This window comes from Lithobates pipiens, unplaced genomic scaffold (genome assembly GCF_037356315.1).
Source record: "Lithobates pipiens isolate NorthernLeopardFrog02 unplaced genomic scaffold, aLitPip1_a1.2 Scaffold_8, whole genome shotgun sequence".
In the NCBI taxonomy this organism is placed as follows: domain Eukaryota; kingdom Metazoa; phylum Chordata; class Amphibia; order Anura; family Ranidae; genus Lithobates; species Lithobates pipiens.
This window is the reverse complement of record NW_027507903.1, coordinates 686,255,312-686,282,143: the sequence shown is the minus strand read 5'-3', so window position 1 is coordinate 686,282,143 and position 26,832 is coordinate 686,255,312. Positions and strand designations below refer to the sequence as shown.

The window sequence follows — 26,832 nt, the reverse complement described above, 5'->3', positions numbered from 1 at the left end:
TCTGTATGTATGGACTCTGCACAGTACCACTTCTCTTGTCCTGTATGTCGGGTCTAATTCTCGGTATCTGTTCTTATTCTGTATGTATGGACTCTGCACAGTACCACTTCTCTTGTCCTGTATGTCGGGTGTAATTCTCGGTATCTGTTCTTATTCTGTATGTATGGACTCTGCACAGTACTACTTGTCTTGTCCTGTATGTCGGGTGTAATTCTCGGTATCTGTTCTTATTCTGTATGTATGGGCTCTGCACAGTACCACTTCTCTTGTCCTGTATGTCGGGTGTAATTCTCGGTATCTGTTCTTATTCTGTATGTATGGACTCTGCACAGTACTACTTGTCTTGTCCTGTATGTCAGGTGTAATTCCCGGTATCTGTTCTTATTCAGTATGTATGGACTCTGCACAGTACCACTTCTCTTGTCCTGTATGTCGGGTGTAATTCTCGGTATCTGTTCTTATTCTGTATGTATGGACTCTGCACAGTACTACTTGTCTTGTCCTGTATGTCAGGTGTAATTCCCGGTATCTGTTCTTATTCAGTATGTATGGACTCTGCACAGTACCACTTCTCTTGCCCCGTGCTCTGGGTATAACTGATGTTTTCCATCAGGAAGTTGTAGTAATGTAATTAGTTAAAATGTTACTTTGCAGCAATAGGGAGGAGAATCGTTGTATGTTACGTCACTCACATTCTTCACATTCTTCGTTCTATTTCATTAACTTGGCTCGACATGGGGGAAGAGGAAGAGAAACTCCACTAATATAGTATATCAGACCACAGAGGAGAGACAGCAGAGAGCGGAGGAGACTCCACCAGGAGACATCAGACCACAGAGGAGAGACAGCAGAGAGCGGAGGAGACTCCACCAGGAGACATCGGACCACAGAGGAGAGACAGCAGAGAGGGGAGGAGACTTCACCAGGAGACATCAGACCACAGAGGAGAGACAGCAGAGAGCGGAGGAGATTCCACCAGGAGACATCAGACCACAGAGGAGAGACAGCAGAGAGCGGAGGAGACTCCACCAGGAGACATCAGACCACAGAGGAGAGACAGCAGAGAGCGGAGGAGATTCCACCAGGAGACATCAGACCGCACAGGAGAGACAGCAGAGAGGGGAGGAGATTCCACCAGGAGACATCAGACCACAGAGGAGAGACAGCAGAGAGCGGAGGAGACTCCACCAGGAGACATCAGACCACAGAGGAGAGACAGCAGAGAGCGGAGGAGACTCCACCAGGAGACATCAGACCACAGAGGAGAGACAGCAGAGAGCGGAGGAGACTCCACCAGGAGACATCAGACCACAGAGGAGAGACAGCAGAGAGCGGAGGAGACTCCACCAGGAGACATCAGACCACAGAGGAGAGACAGCAGAGAGCGGAGGAGACTCTACCAGGAGACATCAGACCACAGAGGAGAGACAGCAGAGAGCGGAAGAGACTCCACCAGGAGACATCAGACCACAGAGGAGAGACAGCAGAGAGCGGAGGAGATTCCACCAGGAGACATCAGACCACAGAGGAGAGACAGCAGAGAGCGGAGGAGACTCCACCAGGAGACATCAGACCACAGAGGAGAGACAGCAGAGAGCGGAGGAGACTCCACCAGGAGACATCAGACCACAGAGGAGAGACAGCAGAGAGCGGAGGAGATTCCACCAGGAGACATCAGACCACAGAGGAGAGACAGCAGAGAGCGGAGGAGACTCCACCAGGAGACATCGGACCACAGAGGAGAGACAGCAGAGAGGGGGGGACACTCCACCAGGAGACATCAGACCGCACAGGAGAGACAGCAGAGAGCGGAGGAGACTCCACCAGGAGACATCAGACCACAGAGGAGAGACAGCAGAGAAAGGAGGAGACTCCACCAGGAGACATCAGACCACAGAGGAGAGACAGCAGACCACAGAGGAGACTTCACCAGGAGACATCAGACCACAGAGGAGAGACAGCAGACCACAGAGGAGACTTCACCAGGAGACATCAGACCACAGAGGAGAGACAGCAGAGAGCGGAGGAGACTCCACCAGGAGACATCAGACCACAGAGGAGAGACAGCAGAGAGCGGAGGAGACTCCACCAGGAGACATCAGACCACAGAGGAGAGACAGCAGAGAAAGGAGGGGTAGGTTGCCCCAATACATCAGAGAGGTAGGATGGAGTAGCCCTATGAATTATTCTACATGTCAGGCACTTTATAGGGCTGAAATGTATTGTATTTTGTGGGTTGGGATGTATAGCATGGATGGGGGAATCTATTAGACTTCTTTTGTTTAGCCTGGAGGGTATGTATGGCCCCCGTTAGGTGTAGAAATCATTCCGTTGAACGATACAATTAAAAACAAATAAATAAATAAAATCAAAGTTTAGGGAAAAACATCAGAAGGTTGAAAATGATTCCAGGTTAAAGGGGACCTGTCATCAGGTCAACCTCCTTCTGCTTTCAAAATTGTTAAGGAATATGGTCCACACCCTTAGCAACACGGGATGCCACCCAGCTCCACTCATTTGCTAGCCAGGGATCTCTGGCCATGTAAGAAAATCAGCTTAGATAGTTATGGAAAAAAAAATGGCGTGCCACCCAATTTATACCCTTCAGATATGGTATGAATTTTACTGGGGGACCCCATGAGAAAAGTGTTTTATAACCCCCCCCCCCCCCACCAGACTCTATACCAGATCCTTCGGGTTTTGTATAGATTTTATAGGGGAACCTCAAAAAGAAAACAAAGCATGGGCACCCCCCAAAATCCATACTAAATACAAGCATGCAGCCTAGGTGCAATCCGCCTCCTGATCCATGCAAGGCCAACGCATGCCCTCAACATGGGAGTTATCTTGCCAGGAGGGGTATCCCTGGCAAAGCAGCCTGTGCCCATGTTGTTGAGGACAAGGGACTCTTCCCCACAACCCTGGACATTGTGCGGAGGAGTGAGTGAGGAGTGGGTGAGGAGCTCTTATCTGAATCTTGAAGACCCCTATAACAGTCAGGGGGTTCCCCAGATACTGCCCCACCAAACTCATTTCCAAAAAAAAAAAAAAAAAATTTAAAGTGACACGTACGCTTTCTGACAAGTCCTTCCTTGAAAATTAACCCCCCCCTCCCACTCCCAAAAAAAAGTCCCAAAATGTAAATCCACCATCAATCACATTGCCCAGTGATGTCGATCGAATGGCAATCACAAGGAACAACTTTCATGAATCCATACCGAAAATTTCGAGAAAAAAATATATTTTCTATTTTTTGTTATAAGAAAAATCGAATAAACTCAATTTTACTTATACATTGAGGGCAAAATGTATTCAGCCACATGTCTTTAGTAAAAAAATGTCTAAGTGTATATTTTTTGGTTTGCGCAAAAGTTATAGCGTCTACAAACTAGAGGACATTTTCTGGAATTTACACAGCTTTTAATTTATGACTGCCTATCTCATTTCTTGAGGTGCTAAAATGACAGGGCAGTACAAACCCCCCCAAATTACCCCATTTTGGAAAGTAGACACCCCAAGGAAATTGCTGAGGGGCATGTTGAGCCCATTGAATATTTTTTTTTTGTCCCAAGTGATTGAATAATGACACAAAAAAAAAAAAAAAAAGTTGTCACTAAATGATATATTGCTCACACATGCCATAGTTATATGTGGAATTGCACCCCAAAATATATTCTGCTGCTTCTCCCGAGTATGGGGATACCACATGTGTGGGACTTTTTGGGAGTCTAGTCGCGCACGGCACCCCGAAAACCAATCACTGCCTTCAGGATTTCTAAGGGCGCAAATTTTTGATTTCACTCCTCACTACTTATCACAGTTTCGAAGGCCATAAAATGCCAAAATAGCACAAAACCCCCCCAAATGACCCCATTTTGGAAAGTAGACACCCCAAGGAAATTGCTGAGGGGCATGTTGAGCCCATTGAATATTTTTTTTTTGTCCCAAGTGATTGAATAATGACACAAAAAAAAAAAAAAAAAAGTTGTCACTAAATGATATATTGCTCACACATGCCATAGTTATATGTGGAATTGCACCCCAAAATATATTCTGCTGCTTCTCCTGAGTATGGGGATACCACATGTGTGGGACTTTTTGGGAGTCTAGTCGCGCACGGCACCCCGAAAACCAATCACTGCCTTCAGGATTTCTAAGGGCGCAAATTTTTGATTTCACTCCTCACTACTTATCACAGTTTCGAAGGCCATAAAATGCCAAAATAGCACAAAACCCCCCCAAATGACCCCATTTTGGAAAGTAGACACCCCAAGGAAATTGCTGAGGGGCATGTTGAGCCCATTGAATATTTTTTTTTTGTCCCAAGTGATTGAATAATGACACAAAAAAAAAAAAAAAAAAGTTGTCACTAAATGATATATTGCTCACACATGCCATAGTTATATGTGGAATTGCACCCCAAAATATATTCTGCTGCTTCTCCTGAGTATGGGGATACCACATGTGTGGGACTTTTTGGGAGTCTAGTCGCGCACGGCACCCCGAAAACCAATCACTGCCTTCAGGATTTCTAAGGGTGTAAATTTTTGATTTCACTCCTCACTACCTATCACAGTTTCGAAGGCCATAAAATGCCAAAATAACACAAAACCCCCCACAAATGACCCCATTTTGGAAAGTAGACACCCCAAGCTATTTACTGAGAGGCATGTTGAGTCCATGAAATATTTTATATTTTGCCACAAGTTGCAGGAATATTACAATTTTTTTTTTTTTTTTGCACAAAGTTGTCACTAAATGATATATTGCTCACACATGCTGTGGGCATAAGTCAAATTAAACCCCAAAATAAATTCTGCTGCTTCTTCTGAGTACGGGGATACCACATGTGGGGGAATTTTTGGGAGCCTAGCCACGTACGGGACCCCGAAAACCAAGCACTGCCTTCCGGATTTAAATATAAAACGCTACCAAAAAAAACTGTTAGGGATCGCAGGGATCAGGCCTGACTCTGCGATCGCTGCAGTTATGTGTTTAGTGTTTTGTAAGTGACAGTGATCGATCGATACTGCACTTGGGTGGGCTGGGCGGAGGGGCAAAACGCAGGTGCTAGCAGGTATCTGGGCTGATCCCGCTAACAATGCGTTTTCTTGGAACCCTAAACTGCTGGGGACGCTAGTATAGATCTGATCAGATCAGATATTGATCTGTTCAGATTCTATACCACTACGGGAGGTTTATGCTTTGCGTGTGGGTGTTAGCGGTACTGGCACTAACCTAGCGCTGCCTGGGGTGACGCAGACCCTGACCCTAAAACCTAATTGATATCACCCGCCAGGTGATCAGGGGGTTAAACCTTTATTGGGTAATAAATGGTGGGTGCCCTGATGCTATAAAAAGCAAACTAACCAGAGTCACCCGGGGGGCGATCGGGGGGGGGGGGGGATTTGTGTGCCTGTGTGTACCTACGTGTCAGTGTAGTGTTTGGTGCACTTACTTTCACTTCTCCTCGTAGTCCGGTCAAAAAGACCGCCCCGAGGAGAATGACATCACTTCCTCCCTGCCTGTGTTTACTATGCACAGTGGGAGGAAGCTTCTCATTCGCCAGGAGCGATCGAGAGGGGATGGCCAGAAACCAACGGCCATCCCCTCATCCCGGATCGCTCCTGAAGCGAAACGGACCACCGCATCCAGCGGGAGGGGGTCCAATCGGACCCTCCACCCACTGGAAGGCGAGCACGTACATGTACGTGCTTGTGCCTGTCGGTGCCATTGAGCCAACGTACATTGCCATGCTGCGGTCCTTAAGTGGTTAATGAGATATGGAAAGCCCGGGTCTTTCACCCAATAGTTTATTGACCTCATTAAATCGGTGTTCCCATTATAAAAATAAATAAATAAAACTTATAAATACTTAAAAACACTGCAGCTGCTGACTTTTAATAATCGGACACTTACCTGTCCCAGGGTCCAGGGATGCGGTGGATGGAAGCCCCGCTCGTCCCTCCACTCGGCAGCACCAGCATTGTAACTGTGGGTGCCCGGCTGTGGCTTCACCCACTGTGCATGCGAGAGCGGTGCCGCACGTCGTGATTGGCCACGCAATCATCTGGGACCGGTCACATGTCCCAGATGACTGACAGGAGGGAGGGGGGAGAGCTGAGCCCTTCCTGCACTGAGGGGAAGTGATGTCACCAGCCCAGGCACTGAAGGGGGCAGACTACGAGGGAACCCCTAGCAACAGCCATTTAGAGGGGAGTAAAAAAAAAACATTTCCAAATGTTTTTTTTTTTTTGTTTTTTTTAGGCACACTCATGAATTTTTTTTTTTAGGGTCTAACCCCACTTTAACACACCTTTGTCTCCTAGCAAACTATTGGGGGATGTGTTTATAACAACCATGATAATAATAATAATAATAATATTATCATGGTTGTTAATTTGTATTATTATTATTATTATTATTATTATTATTATTATCATTGTTGTTAAAGCGGGACTGCACTGTGGAAAAAAATATTAAAAGCCAGCAGCTACAAATACTGCAGCTTCTGACTTTTAATAAATGGACACTTACCTGTCCCCGGTTCCAGCGATGCCGGCAGCCGAGACCGATCGATCGCTCGGCTCTCGGCTGCTGCCGCCACCATTCTAGGTGAGGGAATCAGGAAGTGAAGTGCTGCGGCTTCACTTCCCGTTTCCCTACTGCGCATGCGCGTGTCGCACAGAGTAATAGGAATGGTCCGCGCTGTCTCTGGGACCCGTGTGTGTCCGAGCAGACAGCGCGCAGGGACAGGAAGATGCATAGACTCCTGTGGGAGTCTATGCCCGTAAGTAGGTGTAAATACCTGTCTTTGACAGGTATCTGCACCCACCTCCCCCCTGAAAGGTGGCAGTTGTGACACCGGAGGGGGGGAGGGTTCCGATCAGCGGAAGTTCCACTTTAGGGTGGAACCCCGCTTTAATTTGTATTATTAACATAGAAAAAATATAATAATAAAATAATAATAGTATTAATTAATAATAATAATAATAATGATAATAATACAAATTACCAACAATAATAATAATAATAATAATAATAATAATAATATAAATTACCAACAATAATAATAATAATAATAATAATAATAATAATAAATAATAATAATTGTTATATAGCAGTTATTATTATGATTATTATTATCATTGTTGGTAATTCGTATTAGTAATATAAAGATAATAATAAAATAATAATAATAATAATAATAATAATAATAATAATAATAATACAAATTACCAACAATGATAATAATAATAATAATAATATTTTTTTATATAACAGTTATTATTATTATTATTATTATTATTATTATTATTATTATTATTATTATTATTATTATTATTATCATTGTTGTTAATTTGTATTATTAAAATAATAATAATAATAATCATTATTATTATTATTTTTATTATCATCATTGATGTTAATTTGTATTATGAATATAGAAAATAATAATAATCATAATAATACAAACTAACAACCATGATAATAATAATAATAATAATAATAATAGTTTTTATATAACAGTTATTATTATTATTATTCTGTGTATACTGTGTTGGACTTGTCATTAATAATACAGAACCCTTTCTGGAAAACAACCAAGGATACATAGAAGTTACATGAAGATTGTTCTACATCCTCTTCTGAATGTACAATCCTATATTTCACAACGCTTGTCAAGTGATGGGTGACGGGGACCTGTGCTTCAGAGAATGACTCTCCCCTCCCCCCCTACACATTGCACAACAAGACATTCCACAGACAGGAAACCAGAACTTGTACTGATAACACATTATTGTCAGGTGATCCCAGCTCATAAACCTGATATTATTATATAGAGAAATAATACAAAAAATCCTGAGGGAAATCATAGAGAACTAGTTCAGCTCTTTGGGTGTGTCTGGCACCTCCAAAGCGTGAAGAAGTCACCTACAAGCAAGGGGCAGCCATGGGATTGTTTTCATTTTATTCTTCTGACTCCTGACTTTTATATGAATATGGTCTGGAGCCGCAAGATTGCTTTTACATGACCTGTGAGTGTTTTGTATCTCTCTATCTCCCATCTGATCAATGTTTATAAACATTGTTACTTTGTATCTCTCTATCTCCCATCTGATCAATGTTTATAAACATTGTTACTTTGTATCTCTCTATCTCCCATCTGATCAATGTTTATAAACAATGTTACTTTGAGGACAGGACATAACAATTACCACATACATACAGATTTGTAAAGCAGATCAATGAAGGGGTTTGTCTCACTGAAGATAATAAATCCAGTGTTGAAGTATAAGACAATATTGTACAGGGGGATCAATACCAATGTGGAGGATTTATTGGCCATGAAGAGGACAATTAAAGTGCTGGGAGGTCATCTGAGGCTAGAAAGTCCCAACATGGATGAGTCAGAGGGATATGACGACACTGAACAGTCCATTGCCTTGCAGGAAAAAAAAAAAGATAAACACGAGACTGTCAGAGGCAAACCAGAGATCCAGATTATAATGAAAAAAAAAAAAAAACGGATAGAGGACCCTCTGTGGGATCTTCAGATTGGAGAGGGTGGGAGACCATAAATCGGCCGAGTCTGACCACACACACCAGATCTTCACCAGATCCTCACCAGATCTTCACCAGATCCTCACCAGATCCTCACCAGATCTTCACCAGAGCACCCCGGCAACTAAGACATTAGATGGTGGGTGTGCCAGGATACGGCACTCAGTCACAGTTGGCAGCTGGACAGGAACAGAACACAGTACAGAGTCAACAGGCGATCCCAGGAACAGGAACAGGCGGGAGGTGAGGGCCGGCCATGGACAAGCATAGTCAGATACAAGCTGTAGTCAGTAACAGGAACACCGATCCAGCAATCACACATCACCCAACTTCTTTCTAAGTAGATATCAGCGAGGCGCCAATAATCCTTTCCACACAAACATCAAAATGCGCCTTTTTTGGCCTTACGATATAATGAACCCCCCGCCTGCCAAAACCTGAAATGTTTTCTGAAAGCAGAAGCCCAGTAGACATCAAGAAATTTGTTTAGTTTCGTATTAGAATCAATTTGTATTTCGTGATTCGTGTCCACCATCCCTGTACTGTAATCATTATGAGGGGCTCCCACCATCCCTGTGCTGTGCCCATTATGAGGGGCTCCCACCATCCCTGTGCTATGCCCATTATGAGGGGCTCCCCCCATCCCTGTGGTGTGATCATTATGAGGGGCTCCCCCATCCCTGTGCTGTGCTCATTATGAGGGGCCCCCACCATCCATGTGCTGTGCTCATTATGAGGGGCCCCCACCATCCATGTGCTGTGCTCATTATGAGGGGCTCCCCCCATCCATGTGCTGTGCTCATTATGAGGGGCTCCCCCCATCCATGTGCTGTGCTCATTATGAGGGGCTCCCCCCATCCCTGTGCTGTGCTCATTATGAGGGGCTCCCCCCATCCATGTGCTGTGCTCATTATGAGGGGCTCCCACCATCCCTGTGCTGTGCTCATTATGAGGGGCTCCCCCATCCCTGTGCTGTGATCATTATGAAGGGCTCCCACCATCCCTGTGCTGTGCTCATTATGAGGGGCTCCCCCATCCCTGTGCTGTGATCATTATGAAGGGCTCCCACCATCTCTGTGCTGTGCTCATTATGAGGGGCTCCCACCATCCCTGTGCTAACTTCCTGGGGTTTTAACTTTTAGGTTCGTTAACTTTTCGTAACAATTACTAATGTTCAAAATTTCGTATTTCGTACAGAATTTGGAAGCATAGCAATTCCTATTTTCGATTCCTATGAAACTAATCACACGTGTCTAAAGCTCAGTAAAAAAAAAATAATAATTCAGAGTTGCAAATTTTAATGTTACATAATATTTGCACAGCTGAGGATCAAATCCATATTTTCAGTAAAAGATTCACCAAAACTCATTTTTTTTGCAGACAAACACAATAAACTCCACAGAGATAGAGATGAGGTTTTGTTGAGTAAGTAGATAACAGAACATGTCAAGCCTAGAAATCGTGTGCAATCGCCCAGTGACTTTTTATGAGCCTTTTTTATCCTGTACTTCCCGTTTCGGTGACCACCAGAGCATTGCTGCAATCATAATTTCCTGCCAGTGTTATCCATAAAACTATTGATCTTTATTATATGTTGCAGAGTATTATGGCCGGAGTTCCTGTTGCTCCACCTGGACTGGAATATCTTCTTCAGGTGAGATATGTAAAGAGCACCTGTCTGGAGGGTGGATTATAGCCCAGACATTGCATTTCAGGCAACAGAAGATTTCATCACCCTGGACACCCATCTACTTAACCCTGAAGCCCATCCATCAACCCAGATTCCCATTGCATCACCCTACGAGCGCATCTTGTTAATCCTGACACCCATCATCCCAGATTCCCATTCCCTCACCCTAGGCGCCCATCTAGTTATTCCTGACACCCATCATCCCAGACTCCCATTCCATGACCCTAGGAGTTCATCTACTCAACCCTGACACCCACCCATCACCCCAGACTCCCATTCCCTCACCCTAGGCACCCATCTAGTTAATCCTGACACCCATCACCCCAGACTCCCATTCCATCACCCTAGGCGCCCATCTTGTTAATCCTGACACCCATCACCCAAGATTCTCATTCCCTCACCCTACGAGCGCATCTTGTTAATCCTGACACCCATCACCCTAGATTCCCATTCCCTCACCCTAGGCGCCCATCTAGTTAATCCTGACACCCATCATCCCAGACTCCCATTCCATGACCCTAGGAGCTCAACGTGGTGCCTATATTTAAAAAGGGATCAAAGTCTTTACCAAGTAACTATAGACCTGTTAGCTTAACTTCTATAGCTGGGAAGATACTGGATCATTTAATAAAAGACCACATCGACGAGTTCTTGCTGAACAAAAACACTTTAAGCAACAGACAACATGGATTCATGAAAGACAGAAGTTGTCAGACAAATCTGATTTCTTTCTATGAGGAGGTAATTAAAACCTTGGACAGAGGGGTGGTGGTGGACATGGTATACTTGGACAGAGGGGTGGTGGTGGACGTGGTATACTTGGACAGAGGGGTGGCGGTGGACGTGGTATACTTGGACAGAGGGGTGGCGGTGGATGTGGTATACTTGGACAGAGGGGTGGCGGTGGACGTGGTATACTTGGACAGAGGGGTGGCGGTGGAGGTGGTATACTTGGACAGAGGGGTGGCGGTGGACGTGGTATACTTGGATTTTGCAAAAGCGTTCGATACAGTTCCACACACACGGCTCATGTGTAAGGTAAAGTCTACAGGTTTGGAAATATCAGTTTGTAAATGGATAGAAAATTGGCTAAAAGACAGAATTCAGAGAGTCGTGGTTAATGATTCTGATGCCGCGTACACACGATCAAACAAGCGGGTGGAAAAGTCCGGCAAACTCAAGTCCGCCGGACAATCCCCCCGTGTGTAGCCTCCGGCATACTTTTTTGCCCCGAAAGTACGGCGGACTTGGAAAGTAGTTTTGCACTCCAATCTTCCCGCCGGACTCGCATTTCGGCGGACAATCAGGCCGTGTGTATGCCAGTCCGCCGTACTTTTGAAATTAAGGGACTTTTCCCGCCCCGGAGAAAAGTCCGCTCATTTCGAGCGGGTCTCCAGGTAGGCGGGGCCCGCGAAGGAGACGTCGCTGGCCCCGCCACCTGGTATGGACTTAAAGGGGAACCCCAACGCCGAAAAAAATCGGCGTGGAGGTCCCCCCCAAGTCCACAACAGACCCTTGTCCGAGCACGCTACCCGGCCGGCCAGGAAGGGAGGGGCAAGCGAGCGCCCCCCCCCCCCCTCCTGAGCCGTACCAGGCCGCGTGCCCTCAACATGGGTCCTCTGGGACTGTGACATCATAATGGGCGGGGACATCATCCGTGATGTTCCTATATAAGTCGCCGCATGCCCGGTCAGAGCCATTATGAGCGGAGGACTCGACGAGGCAACATCTGAAGAAGAAGAAGAGAAGAAGAACAGAAGGCGGCGGCGGCAGAAGAACCGAAGAGGGGGGACAAGACCCCCGAAGTCGGAAGAAGAGGCCGTGGCGAGAAAGAAAGCCGGACTCCTCCGCTAGCAAAAGAGCTACAAGAAGATAGTGGAGGAGTCCGATGAGAAGACCCCCGAAGCCGGAAGACCCCCGGAGCTGTGCAATAAACTATTTTATCTTGTGTGTTGTGTTTTTTTTGTACTTTATTTTACAGGTGAATGGGTAGGGGTACATTGTACCCCATACTCATTCCCATAGGGTGGGGGGCCGGTATCCGGGGGCCCCCTTGTTAAAGGGGGCTCCCGGATTCCGATAAGCCCCTCGCCCGCAGACCCCGACAACCAACTGCCAGGGTTGTCGGGAAGAGGCCCTTGTCCTCATCAACATGGGGACAAGGTGCTTTGGGGTGGGGGGGCCGCGCGCCCCCCACTTCCCCAAGGCACCCCCCATGTTGAGGGCACGCGGCCTGGTACGGCTCAGGAGGGGGGCGCTCGCTCGCCCCACCCTTCCTGGCCGGCCGGGTAGCGTGCTCGGACAAGGGTCTGTTGTGGACTTGGGGGGGACCTCCACGCCGTTTTTTTTCGGCGTTGGGGTTCCCCTTTAAGTCCATACCAGGTGGCGGGGCCAGCGACGTCTCCTTCGCGGGCCCCGCCTACCTGGAGACGCGCTCGAAATGAGTGGACTTTCCTCCGCGTGTGTGGGCGAGTCTGTTCAGTAGGGCGGATAGTATGGCGGACTTAGTACGCCGTATTAGTCCGCTGAAAAAGTGCCGTGTGTGGGCAAGTAGCCCGTTCGGAAAGTCCGGCAGACATTCTGGTGGGAAGTCCGCCAGCAGTCTGGCAGGAAGTCCGGCAGACTAAGTCTGTCGGATAGACGGCTACGTGTGTATGCGGCATTACTCTGAATGATCTGAGGTTATCAGTGGTGTACCCCAAGGTTCAGTGCTGGGACCCTTATTTTTTAATATCTTTATAAATGATATTGGGTCTGGGATCAAAAGTAACATTTCTGTCTTTGCAGATGACACCGAGCTATGCAGTGGAATAATGTCCTCACAGGATGTCACCAATTTACTGTACAAGCCGACCTCAATGCTCTGTCTAATTGGGCGACTATGTGGCAGATGAGGTTTAATGTTGATAAATGTAAAGTTCTGCACTTGGGGGCTAAGAATATGCATGCATCATACATGCTAGGGGGAGTACAACTGGGGGGATCCATAGTGGAGAAGGATCTGGGGGGGTCCATAGTGGAGAAGGATCTGGGGGTTTTGGTAGATCATAAGCTCAATAATAGCATGCAATGCCAAGCTGCTGTTTCCAAAGTGAGCAAAGTCATTTCCTGTATTAAGAGAGGTATGGACTCCAGAGAGAGAGATATCATTTTGTCCCTGTACAAATCATTAGTAAGACCTCATCTGGAATATGCAGTTCAGTTTTGGGCACCAGTTCTCAAAAAGGATATCGGGGAACTGGAGAAAGTGCAGAGAAGGGCAACCAAATTGATAAGAGGCATGGAGGAGCTCAGCTATGAGGACAATAAGGGGGGATATGATCAACATGTTCAAATATATTAGGGGTCCATATAGTGAACTTGGTGTTGAGTTGTTCTCTGTACGGTCAACCCAGAGGACAAGGGGGCACTCTTTACGTCTAGAGGAAAAGAGATTTCATCTTCAAGTCCGGAAAGGTTTCTTCACAGTTAGAGCTGTGAAAATGTGGAATAGACCCCGCCAGAGGTGGTTCTGGCCAGCTCAGTAGATTGCTTTAAGAAAGGCCTGGATACTTTCCTGAATGTACATAATATAACTGGGTACTAACATAGGTAAAGTTAATCCAGGGAAAATCCGATTGCCTCTTGGGGGATCAGGAAGGATTTTTTTCCCCTGCTGCCGCAAATTGGAGCATGCTCTGCTGGGGTTTTTTCTCGCCTTCCTCTGGATCAATTGTGGGCATAAAATTGGGTATTTGGATTGTACGATTATTTTTTATTTTATTTATTTGTTTTTAAGGTTGAACTGGATGGACTTGTGTCTTTTTTCAACCTGACTAACTATGTAACTATGTAACTATCTACTCAACCCTGACACCCATCCATCACCTCAGACTCCCATTCCCTCACCCTAGGCACCCATCTTGTTAATCCTGACACCCATCATCCCAGATTCCCATTCCATCACCGTACACACCCATCTTGTTAATCCTGACACCCATCACCCCAGACTCCCATTCCATCACCCTAGGAACTCATCTACTCAACCCTGATACCCATCACCCCAGACTCCCATTCCATCACCCTAGGCACCCATCTACTTAACCTGGAAACCCATCCATCACCCCAGACTCCCATTCCCTCACCCTAGGCACCCATCTAGTTAACCCTGACACCCATCACCCCAGACTCCCATTCCATCACCCTATGCACCCATCTACTTAAATCTGATGCCCACCCATCACCCCAGGCACTCATCCCATCATTCTAGGCACTTATCTACTTAACCCTGACACCCATCCATCATCCCAGACTCCCATTCCCTCACCCTATGCACCCATCTACTTAAATCTGATGCCCACCCATCACCCCAGGCTCGATCACCCTAGGCACTTATCTACTTAACCCTGAGACCCATCCATAACCCCAGGCTCTCATCCCATCACCCTAGGAACCCATTTACTCATCCCTGACACCTATCCATCACCCCAGACTCCAATTCCATCACCCCAGGCACCTGTCTACTCCTCTCTGCGACTCTTACCCTCAGGATTCCCCACACACCTATTAGACATGGAGGTATTGATGAATATGGGAGTGTTGGTTATGGTAACTAAGAATATGCCGTTGAATCATCTTTGTTCTGTTTAACAGGTCAATGGACTCTTCATGAAAGAGACAAGTAAGTTCTGTTATTTTTTTATTTGTAAAACTTGAATATTTCCATCTTCCACTTTTCCTTCCTTTGCTCCCGGTCTCAATTATGCCGCGTACACACGAGCGGACTGTATGGCGTACTTAGTCCGTCGAAACACATTTCAGCGGACAATCCGCTCGTGTGTGGGCTTCAGCGGACTTTTTCAGCGTGCAGTCTGGAGTACTAAGTATTTCGGTTTTTTCGAAATTTTGTCCGTCGTACTTTGGTTTCAGCGGACAATACGATCGTCAGTAGGCTAGTTCGACGGACTAAGAATGGCGCATGTCCAGAAAGGATTTACACGGCGGAAGGGTGCTTTGCTGTGTCTTGGACTTGCTATTTCTAGTCCCGTCGTACGTGCTGTACACGTCATCGCGCAAGATTTCGACGGACTGTTTGTGTATCCGTGTGTGGTCAAGTCCGTTCAGTGGAAAGTACGACGGACTGTCCGTCGGATTGTATGACGGACTAAGTACGCCATACAGTCCGCTCGTGTGTACGCGGCATAAGTCTTCCACCAATTACCAGGATCCTCTACAAGTGTAGCCAATTTTCCTATTGTATAATGAAATTATCAGTTTAACTGAGAACGTTTACTGCTGCTCTTATTGGCAGAGCTGATTAGATCACCAGATATAACCCATTAACAATTTTGTTTTAAGTATAAATTTTCTCTTATTACAGTAAATAGTTCACATTCCACTTTATATTGATTATTTAAAGACCCTGCCAGTAGTTGGAGCCGTAGTGTTCATTTCTTACTTAGCTCCTCCCATTAGTCAGATGTATTACCAAAGAAGGACATAACATTTGCTATAGTTTGTTCAGATATTTGGATTATAGAAACAGTAGATGGGAAACATTTTGTCTAATTTAGTTTATTGTTGCAGAGTCCCAGAGACATTTGATCTCATTCTATAATTTCTTCTTATAATTCTGTCATTGTAGGGAGCGGTATATTCCAGAGCTATAATACGTATGATTTTTTTGGCACTGATGGCCAACTTGTGTACCAAGCCGCTGAGCAGCGGGAGTGTTGTGGTCCTCGGATGGATTGCAGGGTTACCAACACCCAAGGATATAATGTCCTCAACCTTCTCGTGCCTTCAGAGTGCTGTAGCTGTGACACCAAGGTATGAAAAACTGACTTGCCATACAGAGGGGACCTGTGAAATGAGTGACAACCCTTTAAGAACCATCAATTGTAATCTCCATGTCTAGGCCCATTTCCTACACTACAACCCTCTAATAGCATAAAAGACATGGAGCTCTAGGACTAGATCCATCCACTGGGCTATAAATGTGGTGATGAGGCTCTTGTCTCAAACAACATGGGGACAAGGTGCCTTGCCACAGACCTTCACTGTCCACCTTTCCTGGCTGCTGTAGCTGTGGCACTAAGGTATGAAACACTGATTAGCTGTACAGAGTGGACATGTGAGATAAGTGACAACCCTTTTAGTCTATGTCCATTTCTTATATGCTACACCCTACGGTAACATACAAGGGATGGACCTCTTGGATTAGTTGCAGATCTCTTTATCCACTGGGCTAGGGATGTGGTAATGAAGCCCTTATCCCCAAGAACATGGGAACAAGATGCCTTGTCACAGGCCTCTTTCCTGGCAAGGTACCCTCCTAATGTTAAGGGCATGTTGCCTAGTATGGTATGGCCTAGTATGGTACCAGAGGAAGGGGGTACACAATCACTGTCCCCTTTTCCTGGCCAGTACGACGCATGCCTAGATAAGGGACTCCTCTAGATCTTTAAGAGATTCCACACGTTTTTTTTGTTGTATGTGTGTGTGGGCTACCCATTAAAATCCATATCCTATTTAGAATAGGAGCCTGGTATAGATTTTGAGGACCCACACAATTTTTTTAATCAGCAGGGCCTGGTATGTTTCACAAAAGGGGTCCTCATGCTTGTCTCTCCCCCCCCCCTTTCCAGGTGATCTGGGCTGTATGCCTTGATAGGGGTATGGATTTTGGTTCAAGGCATTGACCTCTAGGACTGGTGAGATACAAGACATTGCCCTCTAGGACTGGTGAGGTACAAAACATGGCCCTCTAGGATTTGTGAGATACAAGACATGACCCTCTAGGAAAGGGCAGATACAAGACATGGACCTCTAGGACAGGTGAAATATACGACATGGACCTCTACGACTGGTGAGATACAAGACATAGGCCTCTACGACTGGTGAGATACAATACATGGACCGCTAGGACTGGTCAAATACAAGACATGGGCCTCTAGGACTGGCGAGATACATGACATGGACCTCTAGGATTGGTGAGATACAAGACATGGACCTCCTAGGACTGGTGAAATACAAGACATTGCCCTTCCAAGACATGGCCTTGTAGGACTGGTAAGATACAAGATATGGCCCCCTGGGATTGGTGAGATACAAGACATGTCCCTCTAGGACTGGTGAGGTACAAGACATGGCCCTCTAGGATTTATGAGATACAAGACATGGCCCTCTAGGAAAGGGGAGATACAAGACATGGACCTCTACGACTGGTGAGATACAATACATGGACCTCTAGGACTGGCGAGATACAAGACATGCGCCTCTAGGACTGGCGAGATACAAGACATGGACCTCTAGGACTGGCAAGATACAAGACATGGACCTCTAGGACTGTTGAAATACAAGACATTGCCCTTCCAGGACTGGTGAGATACAAGACATGGCCCCTAGGACTGGTGAGATACAAGGCATGGCCCTCTAGGATTATTGAGATAGAAGACATGGCCCTCTAGGACTGGTGAGACACAAGACATGGCCCTCTATGATTGGGGAGGTACAAGGCATGGCTTTCTAAGACTGATGACATTTAAGACATGACAGCTGATATCCAGGGTTTTGGGAAATACAAGACATTTACTTCTTCATGGTCAAGAATTTCATGTTATTGAGAAAAATAAGCATGGTACAAACTATTATACAAGTAGTATTAGATACAGAGTAGTGCAAGATTATTTAAACAAGGTACACCAGCGGACCAATACCAAGATGGCCACCCAATAATATACCTGGAAATTTGGCAATGCCAACCCTCTGCACCTCACCAGTAGACGTAGGGTAGATCTTGCCAATCGGGGAGTAGAGCCCCCCAGAGAAAGGCCCCAACAAATCTATCCAGGTCCTTAAAAGAAGGCACCCAGGGGAAAAAGTACTGATTTTGTCCAATTAATGCAGACCCCTGAAAAACGACCAAACTCGTTAAAGAGGAGTAAGGCAGCCCGCAAGGAGGAATCTGCATCATGTAGGTATAACAGGGTGTCATCGGCATATAGTGGCACTTTTTCCTCCAGGGAGCCAAACTGTAGTCCTTCCACCTACTGGGAGGCCCTAAGCAATATGGCCAATGGTTCTAACACCAAGGCAAAGGAAGGGGGAGAGGGGGCACCCCTGGCACGTACCCCGCTGCAGCAGGAACCCATCTGAGACCCTACCGTTAGTCCTTATACATGCCTTAGGGGCCTGATAGAGCATTTTCAACCAGAGTAGAAATTGAGGGCCAAACCCATATCTGCCCAGCACCTCCCAAATGTAACCCCACTCAATGGGGTCAAATGCCTTTTTAGCATCTAAAGACTCTGGTTCCCCCATTGTCGTGGACAGTAGACATGTTGGAGTAAAGCCTTCTTAGATTGATATCAGTGCCTTTACTGGGCATGAACCCCGTCTGATCCATGTGGATGAGCTCTTCCAGAACCTGTGCTAGGCCGTTGGCCAAAACCTTGGCCAATAGCTTCGCGTCAACGTTTATTAGGGAAATTGGGTGATATGATGCACAGTCCTCAGGGTCCTTACCCAGCTTGGGCACCAACACAATAATAGCCTCAGACATAGATTCTGGCAGGGATCCTATCTGGGTGAATTGAGCAAACAACTAATGCTGCATACACATGATCAGAAATTCGGCCAGCAAAAGACTGATGAGAGCTTTTGGTCAGAAAATGCGACTGTGTGTATGCTCCATCTGATTTTTGCTGGCTGAATTCCAGCCAGAAAAAGATTAAGAGCATGTGGCATGTGACGTACAACACTATGACGAGCTGAGAAAATGAAGTTCAATGCTTCTGAGCATGCGTCAAATTGTTTCCGAGCATGCGTAGGAATTTTGGCTGGAATTCAGCAAACTTTTGTGTGACTGTGTGTACGCAAGCCAAGCTTGAGCGGAATTCTATCGGAAAAAACATCCAAGATTTTTTTGATGGAAAATCCGCTTGTGTGTACACGGCATTAGTGAGCCTGGGGGCAAGGAGCTCCTGATACGTGGAATAGAATTCCACAGGAATTCCATCAGCCCCAGGAGTCTTGCCAGGCTGTAATTGGGGCATAGCAAGCTGGACCTCCTCCAAGGTTATATTCCGGGCTAACTGGGCCCTAGTTTTTTGGGACAGAGTAGAGAAGTCCACCCCTGATAAGTAGGTCTCAAGTTTCAGCGTAACATAATCTAGTGGAGTATAGGGAGCCAGAGTACTGCTTGAACCTGTCATTGATTTTGTCTGGACTAGTAAGGAGGTTCCCTAGCTCATCTCTGATCCTCCCAACATGGGTACTAGAAGAATGCCCTCGGCACAACCACGCCAACAGCTTACCGTTTTTATCACCATATTCGAACACCCGCTGGGCTGTATTGAGCATGGACTTTTTAGTCATGTCCACTCTATGCAGTTCCCCCGCCCTGAACGCATACTGCCATGAACCATAATTAAAGGGAGTTGGAGCTGCCACATAACTAGCCTCAGGAGACTTTCCTTGTGGGTTCTAGAGGCTTGGCCCTTAAAAAGACATGGGTGGGCTGGCATTATCACGCTACCTACTCTAGCTATTCTAGGGGGGTAAGCATACCACATTGTCCACAGATCCCTCCCATTCCAACTACAAAATGTCAGGACAGACCCGGTCAGAAGATACGTCATACTGCATGCTATTATTGCAAATGTGGAATATGTGCTGGTGGGTCTCTACCTGCCCCCACATGCTGATGCTTCCCTCCTGCATGACATTATGCAACATGTCATACAGTATAGAACACAAAATGTTATGCTGTTGGGGGACTTTAATTTGGCTCCGTGTCTCACTGCCCCAACGGGCAAATCCCCATATATGACGGCATGGGAATCTGATCTTCAGACCTCGGGCAGTCTTGAAACCTGGCAGCTGGCCCTAGCCAGATCCTTTCGTGGGATCCAAAACACCTCACTTATGGAGGCTAGCATCAAATTGATAACCAGGTGGTACCTCACTCCAGCCAGGCTAGCCAAAATCTACCCCACGGCAAACCCCTTATGTTTTAGGGGGTGCCAACTTCGTGGCTCCATGATCCACATCTGGTGGGAATGCCCTAGGCTTCGATCGTTCTGAACTAAAATCTTTAACTTGATTTACATGGTCACAGGCTGCCGGGTTCCAAAAACTCCTGAGGTTGCATTACTCAATGCCCCTGCTCCTTTGTTGCCTGGTTACACTCAGAAACTAACCTATTTTATCCTCTTAGGAGCCAAAATTGCGATCGCCTCCGCCTGGAAGCAACCCAGACCCTCCTTCCTCGCAGTTAAGAGGAAGATATCCTGGATAATGTCCCAAGAAAAACTGTCAGGCATTCTGTCAGATACCACGCCTAAATTTAGAAAGGTGTGGGACCCTTGGGCCCGTTACATAGGAATATCCTTGCTGCCTGGAATGCCCCCAGGCTCTTCCTTAGTGACCGGACCTCACCCCTAAAGCTCCCCCTCTTACATTGAGTGCCAAGCATTCTACCACTGTACCCCTCCACCCGTCTCGGGAATAGCTTACCTCCCTTTACCCCTCTGTCCTCCTCTTTTCTTCCTCTCTTCTCTCCTCTGTCCCTCTAGATGTTCAGTTTTTGTGGTTTGCTCAACAGAGCTATAATCGACAGTTACACTGTACAGTCCAATTGAATGTTGAGGTGCCCACTGTGGACGGCCCATCGAATACTCTCTCCCTTTGAGAGGGGAGGACCCGGGAGGGTACTCCCTCACCCTGACACAGCAAGTTCCCTCTTAGGGGTGTCAGGGTGGGGGCTCCTGGTTGCTACCCCTTACAGATATCTTGGATGGGTTCCCCACGGGGGGTGACCCCTTGTTTTTCTTTTTTTTTGTTTAGCCCCTCGCTGAGGCAGAGCAAGATGTCTGTACCTATTTGATATTGTCTGTCTTCCACAACTGTCTCCTGTTTTCAATACTTACACTGTGACAGCGGGCCCTCCCTGCTGAAGATTGTTTATTATACTGGTATATTTTTGTAAGTGCCTTTATCATAAAATAAAATCTTTTGAAAGTTAATTTGGCTCCGTGTCCGGAGCTGGACAGGCTCCACCCGTCCTCTCGAAGGTCTCCTTATCTCCTGCAGTGGGCTGATAGTTTTGAGCTCACGGATGACTGGCGGCATTATCACTTGTCAGACAGGGGGTATACATGTCACTCCTCTACGTTTCGGACCCTCTCCCGCATTGACTTGGGCTTTGTTTCCCGGACGTTGCTGCAGGGGGTGTCGAAAGTGCAAATTCTCTCCAGAGGCATTTCAGATCACGCCCCCCCCCGCCTCATGGTAACCATATTAGCGGGGCCTCCCTTTGGATGGAAAATATGGAGACTGTCTAGTCACTGGATCATGGACCCAAAAGTACAGAAGGATATGCCGGAGGCGATATGTAATTATTGGTTGGCAAATGCAGATTCAACAGATTCCTTGATACTCTGGTACACCTTTAGGGGTGGTTGAGGGGGGAATATATTTCCCGCATTGCTAGCACTAGGAAGCAGCCTGTGCAGTCGCTGAAAGAGCTGGAGAGAGAGCTTAGTGTCAAGACATTTACTTCTTAGGTAAGATTCAAGGCATGATCCTCCAACTGGTGTTATATTGGTACGGTCTTCTAGGACTACTTAGATATGATGTATGGTTAGCTAGGTAGATGATCTTCAACAACTGGTGAGATAAGACCCGATGCAATAAAGTTTTGATGATAAAAGTCTTGGTCTTTTAGGACTGGTTAGATATAAAGCACAAACTTATAGAACTGGTAATATGAAAGCCATTGGCCTTCTAGGACCAGTAGGGAGTACAAGACACGGGCCTCTAGGACTGTTGTAATACAAATGGTCATCTACTGTAGGTAGAGTTGGTTACAAGATTTAGTCCACTAAAGCTGGTTATATATGTTTCTTTTCTTTAGGACTGGTAATTAATGACAAGTAATGGGCCCAAATACACCTTCTGTAAAGTCCAAGTACAGTTTTGGATATAGTGACCAAACTCATTAGACAACCTCTTGTGACAATGTATTATTATAGTTGCAGGTCTCTTGTTCCACTGGACAGCTCCTCGGATACATAATCAAAGAGTGGACAAGTTTTACTTTAAGCTTCGACATCTTGGATCCATCAGGACTTGTTTGTCTTAAAGTGAAAGGTCCAGGATGGGGGGAAGGCTTTATGTCTGATCTCCATTATAAGGTCAGTCTATCAGCACATATGAAATACTTTTTTCTTTATTAATAATAATTGTAGAAAATTTCATCAGGTTGCCTATGGCATGTGGTGGAGGTGTGAATATCTGTCATGCTCTTTGCCCACTGTGAACTTCTCTTGGTTTTTTTGTCCATGGAAAGGAGGAGACAAATCTTCACCATTGACTTTCCGCACAAATCCCCCATTATTTTAACAACTTCATTTTTAAGAACATTCGTAGCCTTAGCTGGGAAGTCAAGAACAAGTCGATTATTCTTGAAATGTTATAGTGCAAGGTGGCAACCAACAGCAGCTAGTGGACATGAGTTGTTCTGCAAGAGCTCATTCTGTTGCATTAATAGAGCAATCTGTGTACTACTGTAGACTATGCACTGCAGCCTGCATTTTATGAATGGGCTGGAAAATTTTGGCTGTGGTGTACCTAGCCCTGCAGAGAATATGGGATCCACTCTCCATTATAAATAGCTTTCCAAGTCCAGATGGCGTCTCCATGCAGCTGGCTGAAAAACATTAATTCTGACTTGATTCTGACTACTGGGAGACTATATAACACCACCCAGCCTTGCTGTCGGGGCTTTAGCATTTAAAGAGGAAGTAAACTCTGATGGGTTTACTTCCTCTTTGTTTCCCTGCAAAGGCAAAGCATAATGGACTACTATGCATCGCATAGTAGCCCATTATGTGTCACTTACCTGACACAGGAGCCAGCGATGTCCCCGATTTCCTCGCCGGCTGGAAGCGTCCATCTTCCTTCCAGAGTCACGGACTCTGGCTCTGTGACTGAGTCGCGTGATGTCACAGGAGCTGCCAGTCAGGGTATGTAGTTTAATGAAAACGGCACGCCATGACGCATGCGCCGAGTACATCGGCGCATGCGCAGAATAAATCCTCATACAGGGAATTGTAAATATCTACAGCCCCTACAGGTAAGCCTTAAAGAGGAAGTAAACCCTGATGAGTTTACTTCCTCTTTTTTTCCCTGCAAAGGTAAAGCATAATGGACTACTATGCATCGACACAGGAGCCAGCGAAGTCGCGCTGTCCCCTGTAGTCCGCCGCAGCCATCTTGCTGGTGGCGTCTTGCATGCGCACGGGAGTCGACAAATGCGGCAGCTCCATTTTTGGAACTGCCGCGTTCAGTGCGCCTGCGCGCCACTGTCTACGGCGCATGCGCCGTAGACAGCGGTGCCCGTTTTCGGGCAAATATCTCCTAAACCATATAGGTTTAGGAGATATTGCTTGGACCTACAGGTAAGCCTTAATCTAGGCTTACCTGTAGGTCAAAGTGGTTTGTAAGGGTTTACAACCACTTTAATCTAGGCTTACCTGTAGGTGAAAGTGTGTTGTAAGGGTTTACAACCACTTTAAATCAAGTTCCCGACCTGTCCCACCACCCACTGTTGTCTTTTGTTACCTGTTATCTCAACAATTGTGTTCCAGTCCATCCCTGTTCCCCATTGCATGTATATTATATGGTCAGTTGTACATGGAACCTCTTTAAATGATTGCGTTCCGGTGTCTCCAGTGAAGGGTCCTGTTAATAATACATCATAAAAAGCACTGTAAACAATTGTGTTCTTCCAACCTTGTGTTAACAGTTTGGGAAAGACCCTCTTACAGTCCAGTATGACTGTGCAACTTTGTACAAAGCCAGCTCCATAAAGATGCAGTTTGACCAGTTTGGTGTGGAGGAACGCAAGCCCTGAACTCAACCCTACTGAACACCTTTGGGGTGAATTGGAACACTGATAGTGAGCCAGGTTATCTCATCCAATATCATGGTCTGACTTTACCAACAGGCACAAATTCCCACAAAAACCCTACAAAATGTTGTGAAAATATTTCTCAGAAAAGTAGAGGGGTTATAGCCACAAATGGGCAACTCCATATTACTGGTCAAGGAGAGAGTGGGATAATTCCATATCAATGATAGGTGAAAGGAACACAAGTGTCCAGTACAGAGCCCTGACCTCAACCCTACTAAACACCTTTGGAATTAATTGGAACACTAACTGTGAGCTAGATCTTTGCATTCAACGTCACTACCTGCCCTCACAAATGGGCAGAAATTCTTACAGATACCCTCCAAAATCTTGTAAGAAAAGTGGAGGATGTTAAAGCCACAGATGGACAAAGCCATATTAATAGCTATGGTTTTGGAATGGGATGTCCAACAAGATCATATAGGTGTGGTGGTCAGGGATCCACAAATATTTTTCTATATAGTATAGTTATATTGAATTGTCAGAATGCACATTCTGGTCACCTATAAATCTCCAGGATTCCAACATTTGGTATTTTCTATAATGATGTCCATTGAAGCTAATCAGTACATAATTGCAAAGTCACCTCCACCGCCAAGGACATTCCTCTAGACAGGATACATCTAAATGGAAAAGTCATGAAAATGTTATGAATACCAACAATTTGAGTTGAGTCCCCAGAACAGAAATAGAGGGAAAATCTTCCAAAATGAAATGTTTTGACTTTAGATGTACCTTAACCCACCAGCTTGGACCTTCTTCTCCAAACCTACAATGTCCTTTGTTGTATGAAAGGGAGTAGAAGGAAGTATGGATTCCTAGGTGGAAGCAGTCTGACTCATGAAAATTGCTCTAAGAAATATTTTATAGAAGAGATATTAATGCCAAATTGGGGGAGTGGCTCTATAAAACCGAATGTGTCTCCCCAATAATTATGAGGTATGGGAATCATTTAAGGGAAGTTTCACACTTGGTCCAGTATAAGCAGATTCAGTAATATTTGGAGAGTTTACTGAGAAAAGGAACTGTAATATTTAAACCTTTATATAGGAAAATTGTAATGTCCTTTCCTCTTATGATTAATGTTTTCCATGTAGACACTCTGGTGGTCATCTCGATTCCCTCTCTTCTCCATCTAGGTTCTATCTGCTGACAGAACAACACAAATTGGTGTCATCACACGTGTGTGGCGGGGGTTAAGCAAGGAGATGTTCAGCTATAAAGACAACTATTCTATCAATTTCCCAATAGACCTCCATGTCTCCATGAAAGCTGTGCTGATGGCCTGCGCCTTGTTCATTGTGAGTCTAAGAACAATGCAATGTGTGTGAGGATAGAGAAAATACTGCAATTTGGGGAATAATCTGTACTGAATATGCATCTCATCTTTATGTCCTCTGTACACTTCTTGTGTTATCTGTCCCATGCTTGCTGTACACTTTCTGTATTATCTGTCCCGTGTCCTCTGTACACTTCCTGTGTTACCTGTCCCATATCTTCTGTACACTTCCTGTGTTATCTGTCCTGTGTCCTCTGTACACTTCCTGTTATCTGTCCTGTGTCCTCTGTACACTTCCTGTGTTATCTGTCTGTTAAGATCATCATTGGAAGTCATGAGACATTCATTTGGGGTGACCAAAACTCCTCTGTTTTTTTCAGGACCTTCTAAATGAAGAGCGCAGGCGCCAACAACAGTCCCAAGCTGCGAGCCAAAACTGATTGGAGGATATTCCAGCCAATCCGCAGACTCGTCTCTAATAAAGGGGTTACAAGTGTTCTGTACATGTCATACATAGAATGAATGGGATGTATAAAGATCTTCTGGTTTTAATTTTCTTAATAATAAAAAAACCTACAAGAAGAAAAAGGAGGCAGGGCCAATATTATTTATATGATATCATATGATATAGGACCCTCAGAGCTCTGTGTCTTAGCTTAAGAGACCACACGGTACAACTGCAAACTTCCTATCCAGCCATGTGATAAGGGCGGAGTCAGTGCTGTGACAAAGGCGGCGTCATTGCTGGGATAAGGGCGGAGTCACTGCTATGATGAAAATTGTGTAAATAACAGGCGCTTTCTGCAGCACAGCTGAGAAGGATGGAACACTTACAAGTGAAAAGAAGACTAGCGCCCCACCTACTGGCTGAAAATAAAAATAAAATCTTAATCTACGATGTGTCATAGTGATCTGATGGATGAAGGAGATATATGTATGTAGCACTAACCCCCGAAGGAGCTGCTGGTTATTTTTGGGCTTACCGTTACCTTCCGTTCTCCTTGTTTCCCGTCTAGGGGGTGTCCCGTGGTAGGTGGCCCAGTAACTTGAGACTGACAACAGATCCACTTGAATGGATTTTATTTGAAAAAAAACTCGAAACATTGAACAGTCTTTCAACTTGGGATCAGAGGGTTGGAAAGGGAAGTTCAGGTCCTCTCAATGTCAAAGTCCAAAAACTTTGAAGAACTTGTTTACTTTGATTGCATCCAGAGAATAGCCAATCACAGCTGGAGGATCACTCAGGTTGGACAGTCCCTCTCTCACAAGGCCGAGCAGCCAACAAGGTGCTTCCTCAGGAACAAAGTCTTTGTCACAGACATTGTCGCAGGACACGTAGGGAAT

At 45.7% G+C, this 26,832-nt stretch overlaps 1 protein-coding gene across 2 annotated transcripts; it reads left to right on the top strand.

Moving 5' to 3' along the window:
* The first annotated feature begins 724 nt into the window (after window positions 1-724).
* Window positions 725-26,079, top strand: LOC143962209 (phospholipid scramblase 3-like). Of its 2 annotated transcripts, none has more exons than XM_077471544.1 (7): window positions 725-2,160; window positions 10,166-10,219; window positions 14,888-14,915; window positions 15,879-16,063; window positions 22,270-22,431; window positions 25,349-25,510; window positions 25,869-26,079. In XM_077471544.1, exons 2-7 carry the CDS (start codon window positions 10,172-10,174, stop codon window positions 25,926-25,928), a joined length of 645 nt encoding a protein of 214 aa, XP_077327670.1. In that variant the 5' UTR covers window positions 725-2,160; window positions 10,166-10,171; the 3' UTR covers window positions 25,929-26,079. The 2 variants fall into 2 exon arrangements, with proteins under 2 accessions (XP_077327670.1, XP_077327672.1); XM_077471546.1 differs by having other exon boundaries at window positions 774-2,134.
* The last annotated feature ends 753 nt before the right edge of the window (window positions 26,080-26,832 follow it).